At 34.8% G+C, this 12809-nt stretch overlaps 1 protein-coding gene across 3 annotated transcripts; it reads right to left on the reverse strand.

Annotated features, from left to right (window-relative positions):
• Window positions 1-2855: 2855 nt before the first annotated feature.
• Window positions 2856-7661, reverse strand: LOC102595951 (ADP-ribosylation factor 2-like). 3 transcript variants are annotated; one of them, XM_006361604.2, is made up of 7 exons: window positions 7535-7661; window positions 6398-6563; window positions 5407-5477; window positions 5096-5215; window positions 3382-3500; window positions 3224-3305; window positions 2856-3110 (listed from the first exon to the last, which is right to left on the reverse strand). In XM_006361604.2, the coding sequence occupies exons 2-7, from the start codon at window positions 6543-6545 to the stop codon at window positions 3105-3107; spliced, it is 546 nt and encodes a 181-aa protein (XP_006361666.1). In that variant the 5' UTR covers window positions 6546-6563; window positions 7535-7661; the 3' UTR covers window positions 2856-3104. The 3 variants fall into 3 exon arrangements, with proteins under 3 accessions (XP_006361666.1, XP_006361665.1, XP_006361664.1); XM_006361603.2 differs by having other exon boundaries at window positions 6398-6568; XM_006361602.2 differs by having other exon boundaries at window positions 6398-6579; window positions 7535-7660.
• Window positions 7662-12809: the final 5148 nt, after the last annotated feature.

Here is a 12809-nt window from a genome sequence, read left to right on the forward strand (position 1 = left end):
TATCATGGTGCAACAACATTTACTGGCAAAACAATCCAAATATGTGTTTGGGATTTCTAAGGTGGAGTATTTAGGCCATTTCATATCTTGTGATGGTGTTTCTACTGATCCTAGGAAAATTCAAGTTGTGCAACATTGGCCTACTCCTGGCAACCTTAAACAACTTAGAGGTTTCTTAGGCCTAGCAGTGTATTATAGGAAATTTATTAAAGGATATGGTGTCCTTAGTAGTTCACTAACTAAATTGTTAAAAAAGGACAACTTAATATGGTCTGACAATGCCACTCAAGCGTTCAATAACTTGAAAGTAGCATTGACATCTGCTCTTGTCCCAACAATACCTGATTACTCTATTCCCTTTGTTATTGAGATAGATGTCAATGGCTTTGGCATTGGTGTTGTATTGATGCAAAATGACCACCCCATTGCTTTTATTAGCCATGGTCTTTCTAGTTGCCATGTTGCCTTATTCGTGTATGAAAAGGAATTGTTAGCTTTGGTCTTTGTTGTTACTAAGTGGTCTCACTATTTTCTTGGACAACATTTCATTGTGCATACATATCAGAAAGCATTAAGTATTTGATTTTGAGATCCAATATAAGAAGGGTAAGAAAAATTTAGCTGCTGATGCATTATCTCGAATTCAAGGTGTTGAGCTTATGGCCCTTATGGTGTCCTCAGTTCAGGTGGATTTATTGGATGAAATCAAAGCTAGCTGGTTGGCTGATCCAGAATTGAATGCTTTGATTCATCTTTGTAGGTTCAGCCTGAAAAGCACTTTACCTAGTTCTCTGATCAACTAAGAAGAAAGGGTAAATTGGTTATTGGCAGGGATGCTACTCTTAGGACTAAGATCTTATCTTTATGGCATTCTACTCCTACTGGTGGTCACTCAGGTATTGATGCTACTACCAGGAAAGTTTTGACATACTTTTACTGGAAGGGTATTAGATCCGACATAGCATCCTTTGTGAAGAAGTGTGTTATCTGTCAGAGGAACAAGTATGATACTTCAGCTTCACCTGGTTTGCTCCAACCTTTACCCATTCCATCCCTTCATTGGACTGACATTTGTATGGATTTTATTGAAGGCCTTCCTAAGTCCAAAGGTAGAACAATCATTTGGGTGATAGTTGATAGGTTAACCAAGTCAAGACATTTCATTGCATTGTCTCATTCTTACAGTGCTCAATCACTTGTTCCAATTTAATTGGATAACATCTTCAAATTACATGGTTTCCTTGCTACCATCACTAGTGATAGGGATCCAATTTTCATTAGCACTTTCTGGAAAGCTTTCTTAAATGCCCAAGGGGTTTCTTTGCAAACTTCTACAGCTTATCATCCTCAAACTGATGGCCAATATGAGGTTTTAAATGGATGTCTTGAGACCTATCTCATATGCTTTTGCACTGATGCTCCATTTGGGTGTCCTACTTGTCCTTGGCTGAGTGATGGTACAATTCCAGCCCCCATTCTTCTATTTCAAACCTCACCCTTTGAGCTCTTACATGGTTATCCTTCTCCCCTACACTCCCTTACTTGCCTGATGACTTGATGGCTCTACTTCTGATGTTATTGAGGATCTAATGTTGCTCAGAGACTTCAAGCTTCATTTGGCTAAATTCCACTTGCATAGGGCTCAACAATGGATGCAATCTCAAGCCAATGCCCATAAGTCTGACAAACACTTTCAAGTTGGAGATTGGGTGTTTGTTAAATTACAGTCATATCGACAGTCTTCCCTCTCCATTTTTCCATACCACAAATTAACTTCCATATATTTTGGTCCGTATCCTATTGTTGAGAAGATAGGTGCAGTTGCTTACAAACTTCTTCCCCCCCCCCCCCTTGAAGTCCTTATCCACTCCACTTTCCACATATCTCAGCTCAAGTACTGTCCTGAACTGCCCCTCCCCCCCCCCCCCCTTGAAGTCCTTATCCACTCCACTTTCCACATATCTCAGCTCAAGTACTGTCCTGAACTGCCTACTGTTATTGTTCACCCTCCCATCCTTGATTTGTCTAGTTCTCACTGCCCGAAACCTGAGTGTATCTTGGAGCGACGCATGATCAAGCGAGGTAACAAGGTTGTAGCTCAATGGTTGATTAAATGGTCTGGTCTTGATCATCCTTATGCTACTTGGGAATCGGCCTCTATCCTCAAGACTCGATTTCCTTCTGTCACCCTTTAGGCAAGGGTGTTGTTTCACAGGGGGTCTGTCACCATTTGCATTTCTGATTTTTAGCGGAAAGTTAGTTAGGATTACTTACTTCTAATTTCTGCTATTTTCATTGTAATTGTTTTCAGTTTCCTTATTGTAGTGTAAGTAGAATCTGTAATGCTATTGTAAGGCATGACTTGAATGTGAAAGCTCAATACAGTTTCCAATTCCTCTCTAATTCTCTCTCAATTTCTCCTCTATTCTTCCTCTTTCTCTCAATTCTCCTTCTTATCTTCATTTTGTCCCCTTGATACCCCCATTTTTGGTATCACTTGCATTCATGTATAAGATTTCGTGTTAGATCGTCAATCGTTCACTACTCATAACCACTAAATTCCTCAAAAAAAAATAATTGCACACACGCAAGATTGGGAAGTTTAAGCAAAAATCAAGGCAAATAACCAAGCACCAACTTTTGTTAGAGCAAGGATCTGATGATAATTATGTCTCTCAAGGGATGAAACTCAAAATGATGGAAGCTCCGGGCATAAAGTAAAGCAAGAATGTAAGTGCAAATCATTGATCTTATAAGCACATAGAAACTACACATTCATGGTTTTAATCGTCTCAAAACCTAGGAGATAAATGCGAGGTTCACATTAGGGGTAAAAAGAGGAAGTACAATCACGATCAATGACTAACAAAAACGTCATTAATGAACTAGTCTTTGTATACAAATTTATGGAAGTATATACTCAAACCTAAACAAACAACATTACATATATATCCAACCCTTGTATTACAAAGCCATTTCATTAAGTTCTAACAAGATGCAAAATGCCTTTCAAGACAATGTTCATAACCACACTGACTTGGGAAAGAAACTAGATAAAAATCTGCCTGCATCCAGTATCAACCCGCAAGAACTCTTCCAGTGCCTTAGGACTGTAAAAAGAGGATTCAAAGAGAAGAGAAAACAATGAGCGCACAAACTTGATCCCAACACCAAAAGGAAAAGATCTAACCCCAATTCAATCAATTAGGAAGTGTACTCGTACCTTGTTAGCAATGTTGTTGGAAAGCCAATCAAGACCCTCATAAAGTCCCTCTCCAGATGTTGCACAGGTGCTCTGAATGTACCTAAAAGTAGTCGAGACAAAATTTAGTGCATTCAGAAGTAAGGGAAGCTGTCACAACTGCTAGCAAGTGTGCCTACCAGTGACGCTGCCTGAGAGAGTGCAGTCCAAGCTTATCAGTTATTTCGGCAGCATTCATTGCATTGGGAAGATCTTGTTTGTTAGCAAAAACAAGAAGCACTGCGTCCCGAAGCTCATCCTGGAACAGAGAGTAATGACTATTAAACTCCACAGGTCAGTCGGCAAAGTTTAAGTCCAACTTAAGAACAAAATCCTTTCACTTTGTCATTTAATAATTAATGTAACTATGAGTATAGTAAGCATGAGCTATGATCAGAAAAAGCATTTGGGTACTGTGGTTCAGCATAGAAGCTCCCTGCTCCTACTCACCCTTTACTATTTTATGTGTTCTTTTCCTAAGAAACAATATATGGACACGTTGACCAGTGCAAACATAAAGTGAAGTATTGACACTTCTCTCTTCCAGTTTAATTAAATGACAAGCAGAAGGAAAAATCTCCTCTTTGATTATTTCTCCCTGAACTCTTCTAGGTACTTCACCTGCTAATGGTTAAATCATAAATAACCAACTGTCCCATTCAACAATGGATCAAAGTTGATGAACTGTTCCAATTATGACATTCATCTTACTAACAATAACATCCTGAATAACATATCAAAGACAGAGGGACAAAATGATTGGTCGATATGACACACTCCATAAGATCAAGAAAAAATGTTTGACAATTTAGAATCACTGAAACATCATCTTTGGCTCCACTTGAAGCTCCAAAAAATTGAATTAAATTAGGTGCAGTCAATACCGTCAAGAGTTATACAGTTTTCTTTTACTTTGGACCAAGCACAGTTCTTTTATCTTCATTCAAGCTGGGAGATCATTGTCAGTGTTGTTGACTGTAACTCTATCCTTGCTATAGAAATTGATAACATAATAGATTATTCGTGTATAGTATCAGACTTTTGGCATACTCCTAAATGAGGATCACAGTAAAGTTTAAATCTAACTCAATTAATTCCCTCTAAATGGAAATACTTTAGCTTAAGGCAAATGAGATAAGAATATTACCAAACTAAGATTTTGAAGTTGGACTAATCAAAATAAAGAAGGTATATTAGCACACATTAGCAAAATTCATTTCAAAATCACAATTTGCCAATATGCTCAAGGCTCCATTTAGGAACTCTGAATTGCATAAAATTAAGTTATATCCAAGTTTTTTTTTTCTGAAAATGAAGTTATATCCAAGATTATTGTCAGGGATGAAAAGTATTTTGTTTTTCTCATCCATAGTTTTGATTTATTATTAGTCCATGTTCAGGGATTTTCAGCAAATTAAGAGTCATCGCTTTGTAGTTTTTAAAAAGAAAAAAAAAACAATGGAAAAATAGTTCATTTTTTAGTTTTAATAATTGCTAAGCAAGCTTTATCTGACAAGATTGAGGGAAAAAAGTACTTCCTATGTTTCAATTTATATGGATGGTTTGACTTAGCATGGAGAGTTTAAGAAAGAGAGACTTTTGGCAGACATATATACAGTGTCATAACCACAAGTTGTAATCACTCTTGATGAAAACGACTATTGCAAATGCTTGTGCAATAGTTTCAACAGTTCGGATATCAGCTTGAAGAGCTAATTAGTATACAATGCAGATTTCAGTACTATTCACTTAAAATAGTCGCAGATTTTTTTTTCCATGCAGCTTAAGCTTTAGAAGTTGAATCTCATTTCCTGAAAACAAAAAACATTATAAAAAAGGTGTGAGAATTATTACCTCATTTAACATCCTATGCAACTCATCTCTTGCCTCCACAACACGATCTCTGTCATTGCTATCAACCACGAAAATGAGACCCTGAGTGTTCTGGAAATAGTGTCTCCATAATGGACGAATCTGAAAAAAAAAAAAAGTGGCTATGCATTAAACAGTTGAATCAAAGGCCTCATTCTATGAAGCACATAAGTCGAGGAAAGGGGAAAGGTTAGATCAGCAAACAAAAGATAAAGACTTGCTCCCGGTTTATCATAAACAAATACCAAACTCTATGTTAACTTATATTCCTTAGACACTAAAAACATCTATACCTTGTCCTGACCCCCGACATCCCAAACAGTGAAGCTGATGTTCTTGTACTCAACAGTCTCCACATTGAAACCTGCAAATTATCAATTATTATTGACATCATCCGAGCAGTAATATTATAAGCATACAATTACAGAGATTAGAGTAAGCTAAAAACAGAGCTGATTATCTATTCATAGCAACACTTTCAACAAGGTTGTGAAAACAAGCACATAGAAGAAACATAACATACTTCCTTTCTTTAGTTCATTTTAAAGGCTCTCTTTTGGTGCATTTACAGAAATGTTTTCCTAAGAATTATGAAAAACTTGTTCATCTTAAAACCAAAAAATTGGTTTAGAAAAGCATAAACAATTTCCTACTGCCAAGTAATCCAAAAAAAAAAAATGAAAAAATCAACCTCATTCTATTATAAAATGTTGATCTGGCAGAGAATGGAGATTAATTAGCATAATCTAATTTAATCTTTCATATCAAAGACCCAAACAGAGCACGCCCTGTTTTCTTAGTTTTTAATCATAGAACGTCAAGCTGTAGAATAGCCCCCTAAAGAATATTAGGTGATAGACTTAAGTATTATATGCATACCCTTACTCTATTGCACCAGATGTCCATGAATATCCTTTTTATGATATACCTCAACAGATTATGATAAAAGATGTTAGTATAATTTTAATTCAAATGTAACTTCTGTAATGTCCTTTGTAACCAGTCAAACAATGAAAAAAAATGAATGCTAACATTCAATTAAGCTTCAAAATTGATACACTTCTTTATCTAAAATTCTAGAATTTCAGCAGACTCATAATTCACCTATAAAGAATTCTATTCCGAGGAAGAAAATCCAACCATAGCTTACATTTATGAATTTCTAAAGTTATTCTTTCAATACTATATGCAGCAGAGGTACTTTAGATGCAATTTTTGAAAGTTATACACTACAGTTGAACTGTTAATTTGTAGTACAGATATGCATGTAAGTGAAGTACGTACCAATGGTAGGAATAGTAGTAACGATCTCGCCCAGCTTGAGCTTGTACAATATGGTGGTCTTACCAGCTGCATCAAGTCCAACCATGAGAATTCGCATTTCTTTCTTGGCGAAAAGCCGGCTGAAAAGCTTGGTGAATGTCAACCCCATTTCTCCTTGTTGGTGTCCCTATGCTAAAAGAGAACTAAATGATATAATAAAATATATTAACAAATATATAATATGAGTCATAAATCAAGTAATGAAATAGTATGTACTCTCGTCTCCTCAATTTATATCACAACTGTCTATTTTGGAATGTTTAAAATTTCCAGAACTAGTGTGTGTCTTGTATAAAGGAAAACACTTTCATGATAGTCATTATCTGATTTTTTTGTGTTACAGAAAGTTATCTTTTATCAAAAGTGTCTCAACCCTTACTTTATATTACTTTTTTCAATAACAATTAGACATGATTATCAACCTTTAACACTCAAAAAATTCATCAAACTGTCAATGCAGAACACCTTCAAATCCATTAAGCTATTTAAACTTTCAATTTTGATATGATGTTCTTCAATGAAACTAAATCTTCGACTATCATTATAATATTTTTCTTCCATTATCACTGACATAATATATAACTCAATATAACATCTTAAACTCAACTCCCTTTAAAATGTCCTCATATAAAACGGAATGAAAGTATTGATTTGTTGCAAAATCCAGCGTATCATGAAATGGATCTGAATGAGAAAGCAATTTTTCAGAAATCAAAATTTAAATTCACAATTCAAAGCTCTCTATGAAAAAATTCAAATTCAAAATTCAAAGTTAATACGATTTGATCTTCAGATCATAACACAACAACAAATTCAGGTCATAAATAAAACAAAAAAAATGTGATGAATAACCTCAAATCAAATGCAAATCACCGAAAAAGATAAATGTATCCCAAAAAATTCAGCCAAAAAAAAATGAAAATTTTGATTTTAACAATATGATTGCTGAATTATAGATAAGAATCATGAAAAAAAACTATCTCGAATCAAGAAAATTAATCTGAAAACTGATTTTTTTTTTTTAAAAAAAAACACAAACTCTAATTAGATAAGTTTTTATAATTTGAATTTATAAATGATAAAACGTAGAGATGTTACCTGAAAGATGATTATGGAAGAGGGATCTAATGAAGAAAGAACGAGAGAGTGAAGCCTGAGATTAACGCCAAATTTGGAGAGGGTAATAAGAAAAAGAAGAGAGGAAATAAATAAAGGGAATAAGATGTTTGTGATGCACTAAATTGACATTTCATTTTGTTACAATAATGGGGAATGCCCTTACATTCTGTTATCAACTTTCTTTGGCCCAAATTACCCAAACTCACAGCCTATAAGTTTTATTTACGTACTATTTAAAAAAAAAAAAATTGTAAATGTAAATATTATTTGAAAGGGTCTAAATCATCTGATTAAACTGGTTATATTTTACGTAATTAAACTCTAATTTTATTTATTATGAGTTCTCTTTTTAAGAAAAGACAAGTTAAAAATGGTTGCAAGTTTCTTCATTATTTCTTAACTCTTCTTCTTAGCTTATTTTTGTGGAAATTCAGAGACTAGAATAGGAAAACTTTTTCTTGCCTTTCATTCATTTATCAATGATTTATATATACAAAATATCTAGAAGAAGAAAACAAAATAACTCCTATACGTGTATAAATTCTAATTGGCTATCACTACACTACAAAAACATACAGCTGTGTGTACTATTTCGTACAAGAAATACACAAATCCGTTACATAGGAATCTGCATATTTCTTGCCTAATTTTCATCCATTTATCCTCATTTATTTGTCCAAATCATCTCTCAAATAAGACTGTCCAGAATTGAATTTTGGGCCTTCATTTGTTGTTGGGCTGAGACATTAACTTTTGGTTGAAAGTTTTGCATTTGGACCAGCTGAGATATAGACTCAATATTGTCTCTGAATTTCGTTTGATTGAGAAGCTTCCCAGTAATCAGAACTTGAGCTTTCTTAGCTTCTTTCTCCTCTTCACTGACTTTCTTGATTTCAATTCCAACATCCCCCTCAAGTTGGAGGGGAGTGAAGCGATCCCCAACTTGCCGAGAATTGAACGATGAGAGGGTCATGATCATAAAGGTTTGGTGAAGAGATCAACAAGCTGAGAGGAAGAGGGTACAAATTGAAGAGATATCAATCCCGAGAGAAATTGTTGCCTAACAAAATGGCAATCAATTTCTACGTGTTTGGTTCTTTCGTGAAAAACTGGATTGCAGGCAATGTGAATGGCGACCTGGCTTTTTATTTTTTCCTATTTTGACTTCTATGAAGTTTCGTTCTTTGCTACAGCTGAAAAAAATCATTGTTTTAGACGATGCATATGTAGAAAGCCTATTTGGTTCTAGTAGTTACTTTACTAGATTTTTATTTTTTTCTTTCTATAGTGGAGATAGTCGCACGTAATGAAAAATCACGGCCAAAGGAGAATCGGAACTGAGCGAGAGGCTCCAAGGTCTGTGGAGTGTGAGTACATGAAGTTTGATGAATGGTTCCTTGTGATGCAAAAAATTCAGATGATAGATTGCTTCCACCCAATTCTAGTGCATTATCAGATCTAATTATCTTAACCTTAATATTAAACTGTCTTTCAATCATCACAAGAAAATACTTTAGGATAGTGAAAGCATTGCCCTTTGTTTTCAAAAGATAAGTCCAGGTTGATCTACTATAGTCATCCACTATAGTTAAAAAAAAATTGTATCCATCATGTGAAGGGGTTTTGTATGGACACCAAGTGTCAATATGTATTAATTCAAAGATCTTCTTAGTACTAATCTCACTAGACTGGAAAGGTAATTTTGTTTGTCTAGCTAAATGACAGATATTGCAATCAGAATGAAAATGAAGAGAAGAAACAAGAGTTGAACAAACATTTTTCATTGATTGAAATGGCATATGCCCTAATCTAAGGTGCTATAGCCTTACATCAAAACTACTTTTTTATAGGAATGGGAAAAGTACTAGAAACAGAAAGACAACTAGAATTCTCTTGTTCAGATAAATTAACTGCTCTGCCATCAAAACTCTTAAGATGTTAAAAGCTTGACTCTGAGAGATATAGACTTTTCCTCACTTTACCAACTTCTAGAGGCCTCTTCATTTAAGGGCCCTGCAGAAAACAACCAAAAGAAGAAAAAATGAGTAAACAACTTAATTGTTTGCACAACTTATAGACTGAAATGAGGTTATATTCGAAACAAGGAATAAACAATACATCCTTTAAGATGAGTTTAGGATGCAAAGAGATACTTCCATATTGAGTGACCTTGACCTTATAAGAATTAGGAAGATCAACAAAGATAGGAGACTCAAGAGTTCTAAGTTCTAAGAAGATCCTTGAATCAAAACACATGTGTTGTGTAGCACCTGAATCTAGGATCCAGGTTTGGTGTTTGAACTGGACAAATTTATAAGGTGATTTGAAACCATTACTAGCACAGGTCACTGCATTAGCTGCTGCATTATATGGTGATTCTTCTGGTTGATTCATTTGCACATTATGAAGCATTTGAATTGAGTTGTGAGCATTGATCTTTGGTGAAATGTTTCCCCTACCCTTCTCCATCAAAATGCGCTCCATTTTGTTCTTGTGTTCCTTCCATGAAGACAGCATTGTTCTTCACATTTCCTTCGAATCTTAGCTTTGGTAAACTTGAAGTCACTGGGAAAGCCTATTATCCTATAGCATTTATCCACAGAATGCCCAAGTTTTTTACAGTTTGAGCACACCAAATTAGTTTTCTTCCGTTTGGCTTCATAATATCCAGACTTCTGACCAAGAGTGGTCTGATTAGTGGCCAAGAAGGAAGTAGAGTTCCCTGGATAGTGTGAGCTCATATACACCTCCCTCTATTTCTCATCTTGCATTAAGAGTAAGTAAGCATGATTCACAGAGGGTAATGGTGAGAGCATCATAATATTGCTTTTCCCAGCTGCATAGACATCATTTAAACCCATTAAAAACTAAATCAATCTTTCATCTTGAAGAGACTTACCCATTTTTGCTTTTCCACCACACTGGCAGTCAGATGTGCAGTTGACAGAAGTGCTTAGAGCATCAAGCTCATCCCACAACCTCTTGATTTTTGTGAAATACCCAGCAATATCATTTGATCCCTGCACTAAATTACTCAACTTTTTTTGTAGGTGATAGAGTTGAACACTATTACTTTGCCCAAACATGTCCTCAAGTTCCAGATCTTTGGTTGTTTTGGAGTTAATGACACTGTCAACTATCTCCTTTGAGAGAGAGAGTTGAGCAACCATGACAACACCATGTCATTGCACCTGCTCCATAGTTTGAAATCAGTTGAAGTAGAAGCTAGTTCCTTTTGAGTACTATCAATGAACCCAATCTTATTTTTTGCTGAAAGGGCTATCAAGATTGACCTCTTCCATCTACATATCCCTTTCCATTGAAGGGTGAGTTGACAAGATTCATTCCTGGGAAATCAGAAGCATAAAGAAAGAAAGGATGAGTGTGATCTGATAGAGGGTTTGAGGTATTTCCAGTTATTTTAGAGTTATCAGGAGTGACTACAGTTCCTATCACCAATGTTGGAGAGTAAAAAGGAGAATAGTGAGAAAAATGGAAAAGAAGAAAAGCTAACAGAGAAAGAGGATCTCAAATTTGCTCTGATACCATGTGGAAATTCAGAGACTAGAATAGGAAAACTCTTTTTTGCCTTTCATCATTTATCAATGATGTATATGTACAAAATATCTAGAAGAAGAAAATAAAATAACTCTTATACGTGTATGAATTCTAATTGGCTAACACTACACTACAAAAATATACATCTGTGTGTACTGTTTCGTACAAGAAATACACAAATCCGTTACATAGGAATTTGCATATTTTTTGCTCAATTTTCATTCATTTGTCCTCATTTATTTGTCCAAATCATCTCTCAAATAAGGCTGTCCAGAATTGAATTTTGGGCCTTCAATTGTTGTTGGGTTGAGACATTAACTTTTCGTTGAAAGTTTTGCATTTGGACCAGCTGAGATATAGACCTAATATTGTCTCTGAATTTCGTTTGATTGATAAGCTTTCAGTAGTTAGAACTTGAGCTTTCTTAGCTTCTTTCTCCTCTTCACTGACTTTCTTGATTTCAATTCCAACAATTTTCTTCACCTTTAATTGCGGTAAATTTTCTTCTTTATCATTGATACTTAACATACTTTTGCTGCTTTGAATATTTTTCAGTAAATTTTAGGATTTTTTTTGTTGGGTCATTTTTTGTTCTGCTATGTATTTTAGCTTAACTTTAATTGTGTTCTTCCTGTGATTTTTAGTGTTTTATAACATTTTTTTATCGTGCCTTTTCAATATACTACTTTCTTTTGGTAATGCAATATAATGATTTGATTCTTCTTCAATAAATTTTAGGAATTTCATTGTGTGCCTATTGTTGTTGTTCGAATATATTATAGATAGACTGGATTTTTTTTCTTCAAGTAAATTTTAGGAGGATTTATTGTGTATTTTTATTCCTCAATTTTGTTCATTCTTCAATGATTTTTTGAATTTCTTTCTACGTTTTTTTTTTTCTTTTGATAAATATACAATGTGTATACTCTTATATTATTTATTAGTACTAGGTGTATGTACATTATTGTCACGCCCCAAGCTACCCCCAAGACACGGACACGGGACCTAGGGCCACAAGTGATCCCAAGCTAACCCTGCTGGCATGATCATGAGCATACTAAGGATAATAATAACTGATGCGGAAGCTAAATCATAAAGTAAGTCTGAAATGATGGGGAATATCCATATACTATATCTGAGATATATGAAAACTGATGAGTTTAATACAAAGAAGATATTAACTCAACACTAAGCTGAATCTAACTATGTCTGAAATAAGCCTCTAAACTGACTAGAAATGTTGGGACATGCCCCAACTAGGTCTAGCAAAACTGAAACTAAAGACTAAAAGCAATAAAGATAAACATGTCACTAGTCCTCGAAGAATGAGGACTCACCACTGATGCTGCTGAACTGAAGATCGGAAATCGATCTAAGCGTGATCTGGATGCTGAGAACCTGAACCTACATCACGAGAAGATGTAGCGCACGTATGCCTCAGTAAAGGTACTGAGCATGCAGGATACAGTAAAGCTGAAATAACATATAACTGAACAAAGCAATAAAGCAATGAAATAATCTGAACATGATATAGATACTGAAAATACTGAAAACTGAGCTAACTGATGCAATGACCAAATTTATAACATGCTGAGACTACTGACTGTACTGAAATATGGTCAATGCAATAGAGTCTGACTGAACTGTGGGAGCTACTAATAACCGACATAAAACCACATGAGCTAAATGTGAAGTC

This window comes from Solanum tuberosum, unplaced genomic scaffold (genome assembly GCF_000226075.1).
Source record: "Solanum tuberosum cultivar DM 1-3 516 R44 unplaced genomic scaffold, SolTub_3.0 scf00366, whole genome shotgun sequence".
NCBI classification, from domain to species: Eukaryota; Viridiplantae; Streptophyta; class Magnoliopsida; order Solanales; family Solanaceae; genus Solanum; species Solanum tuberosum.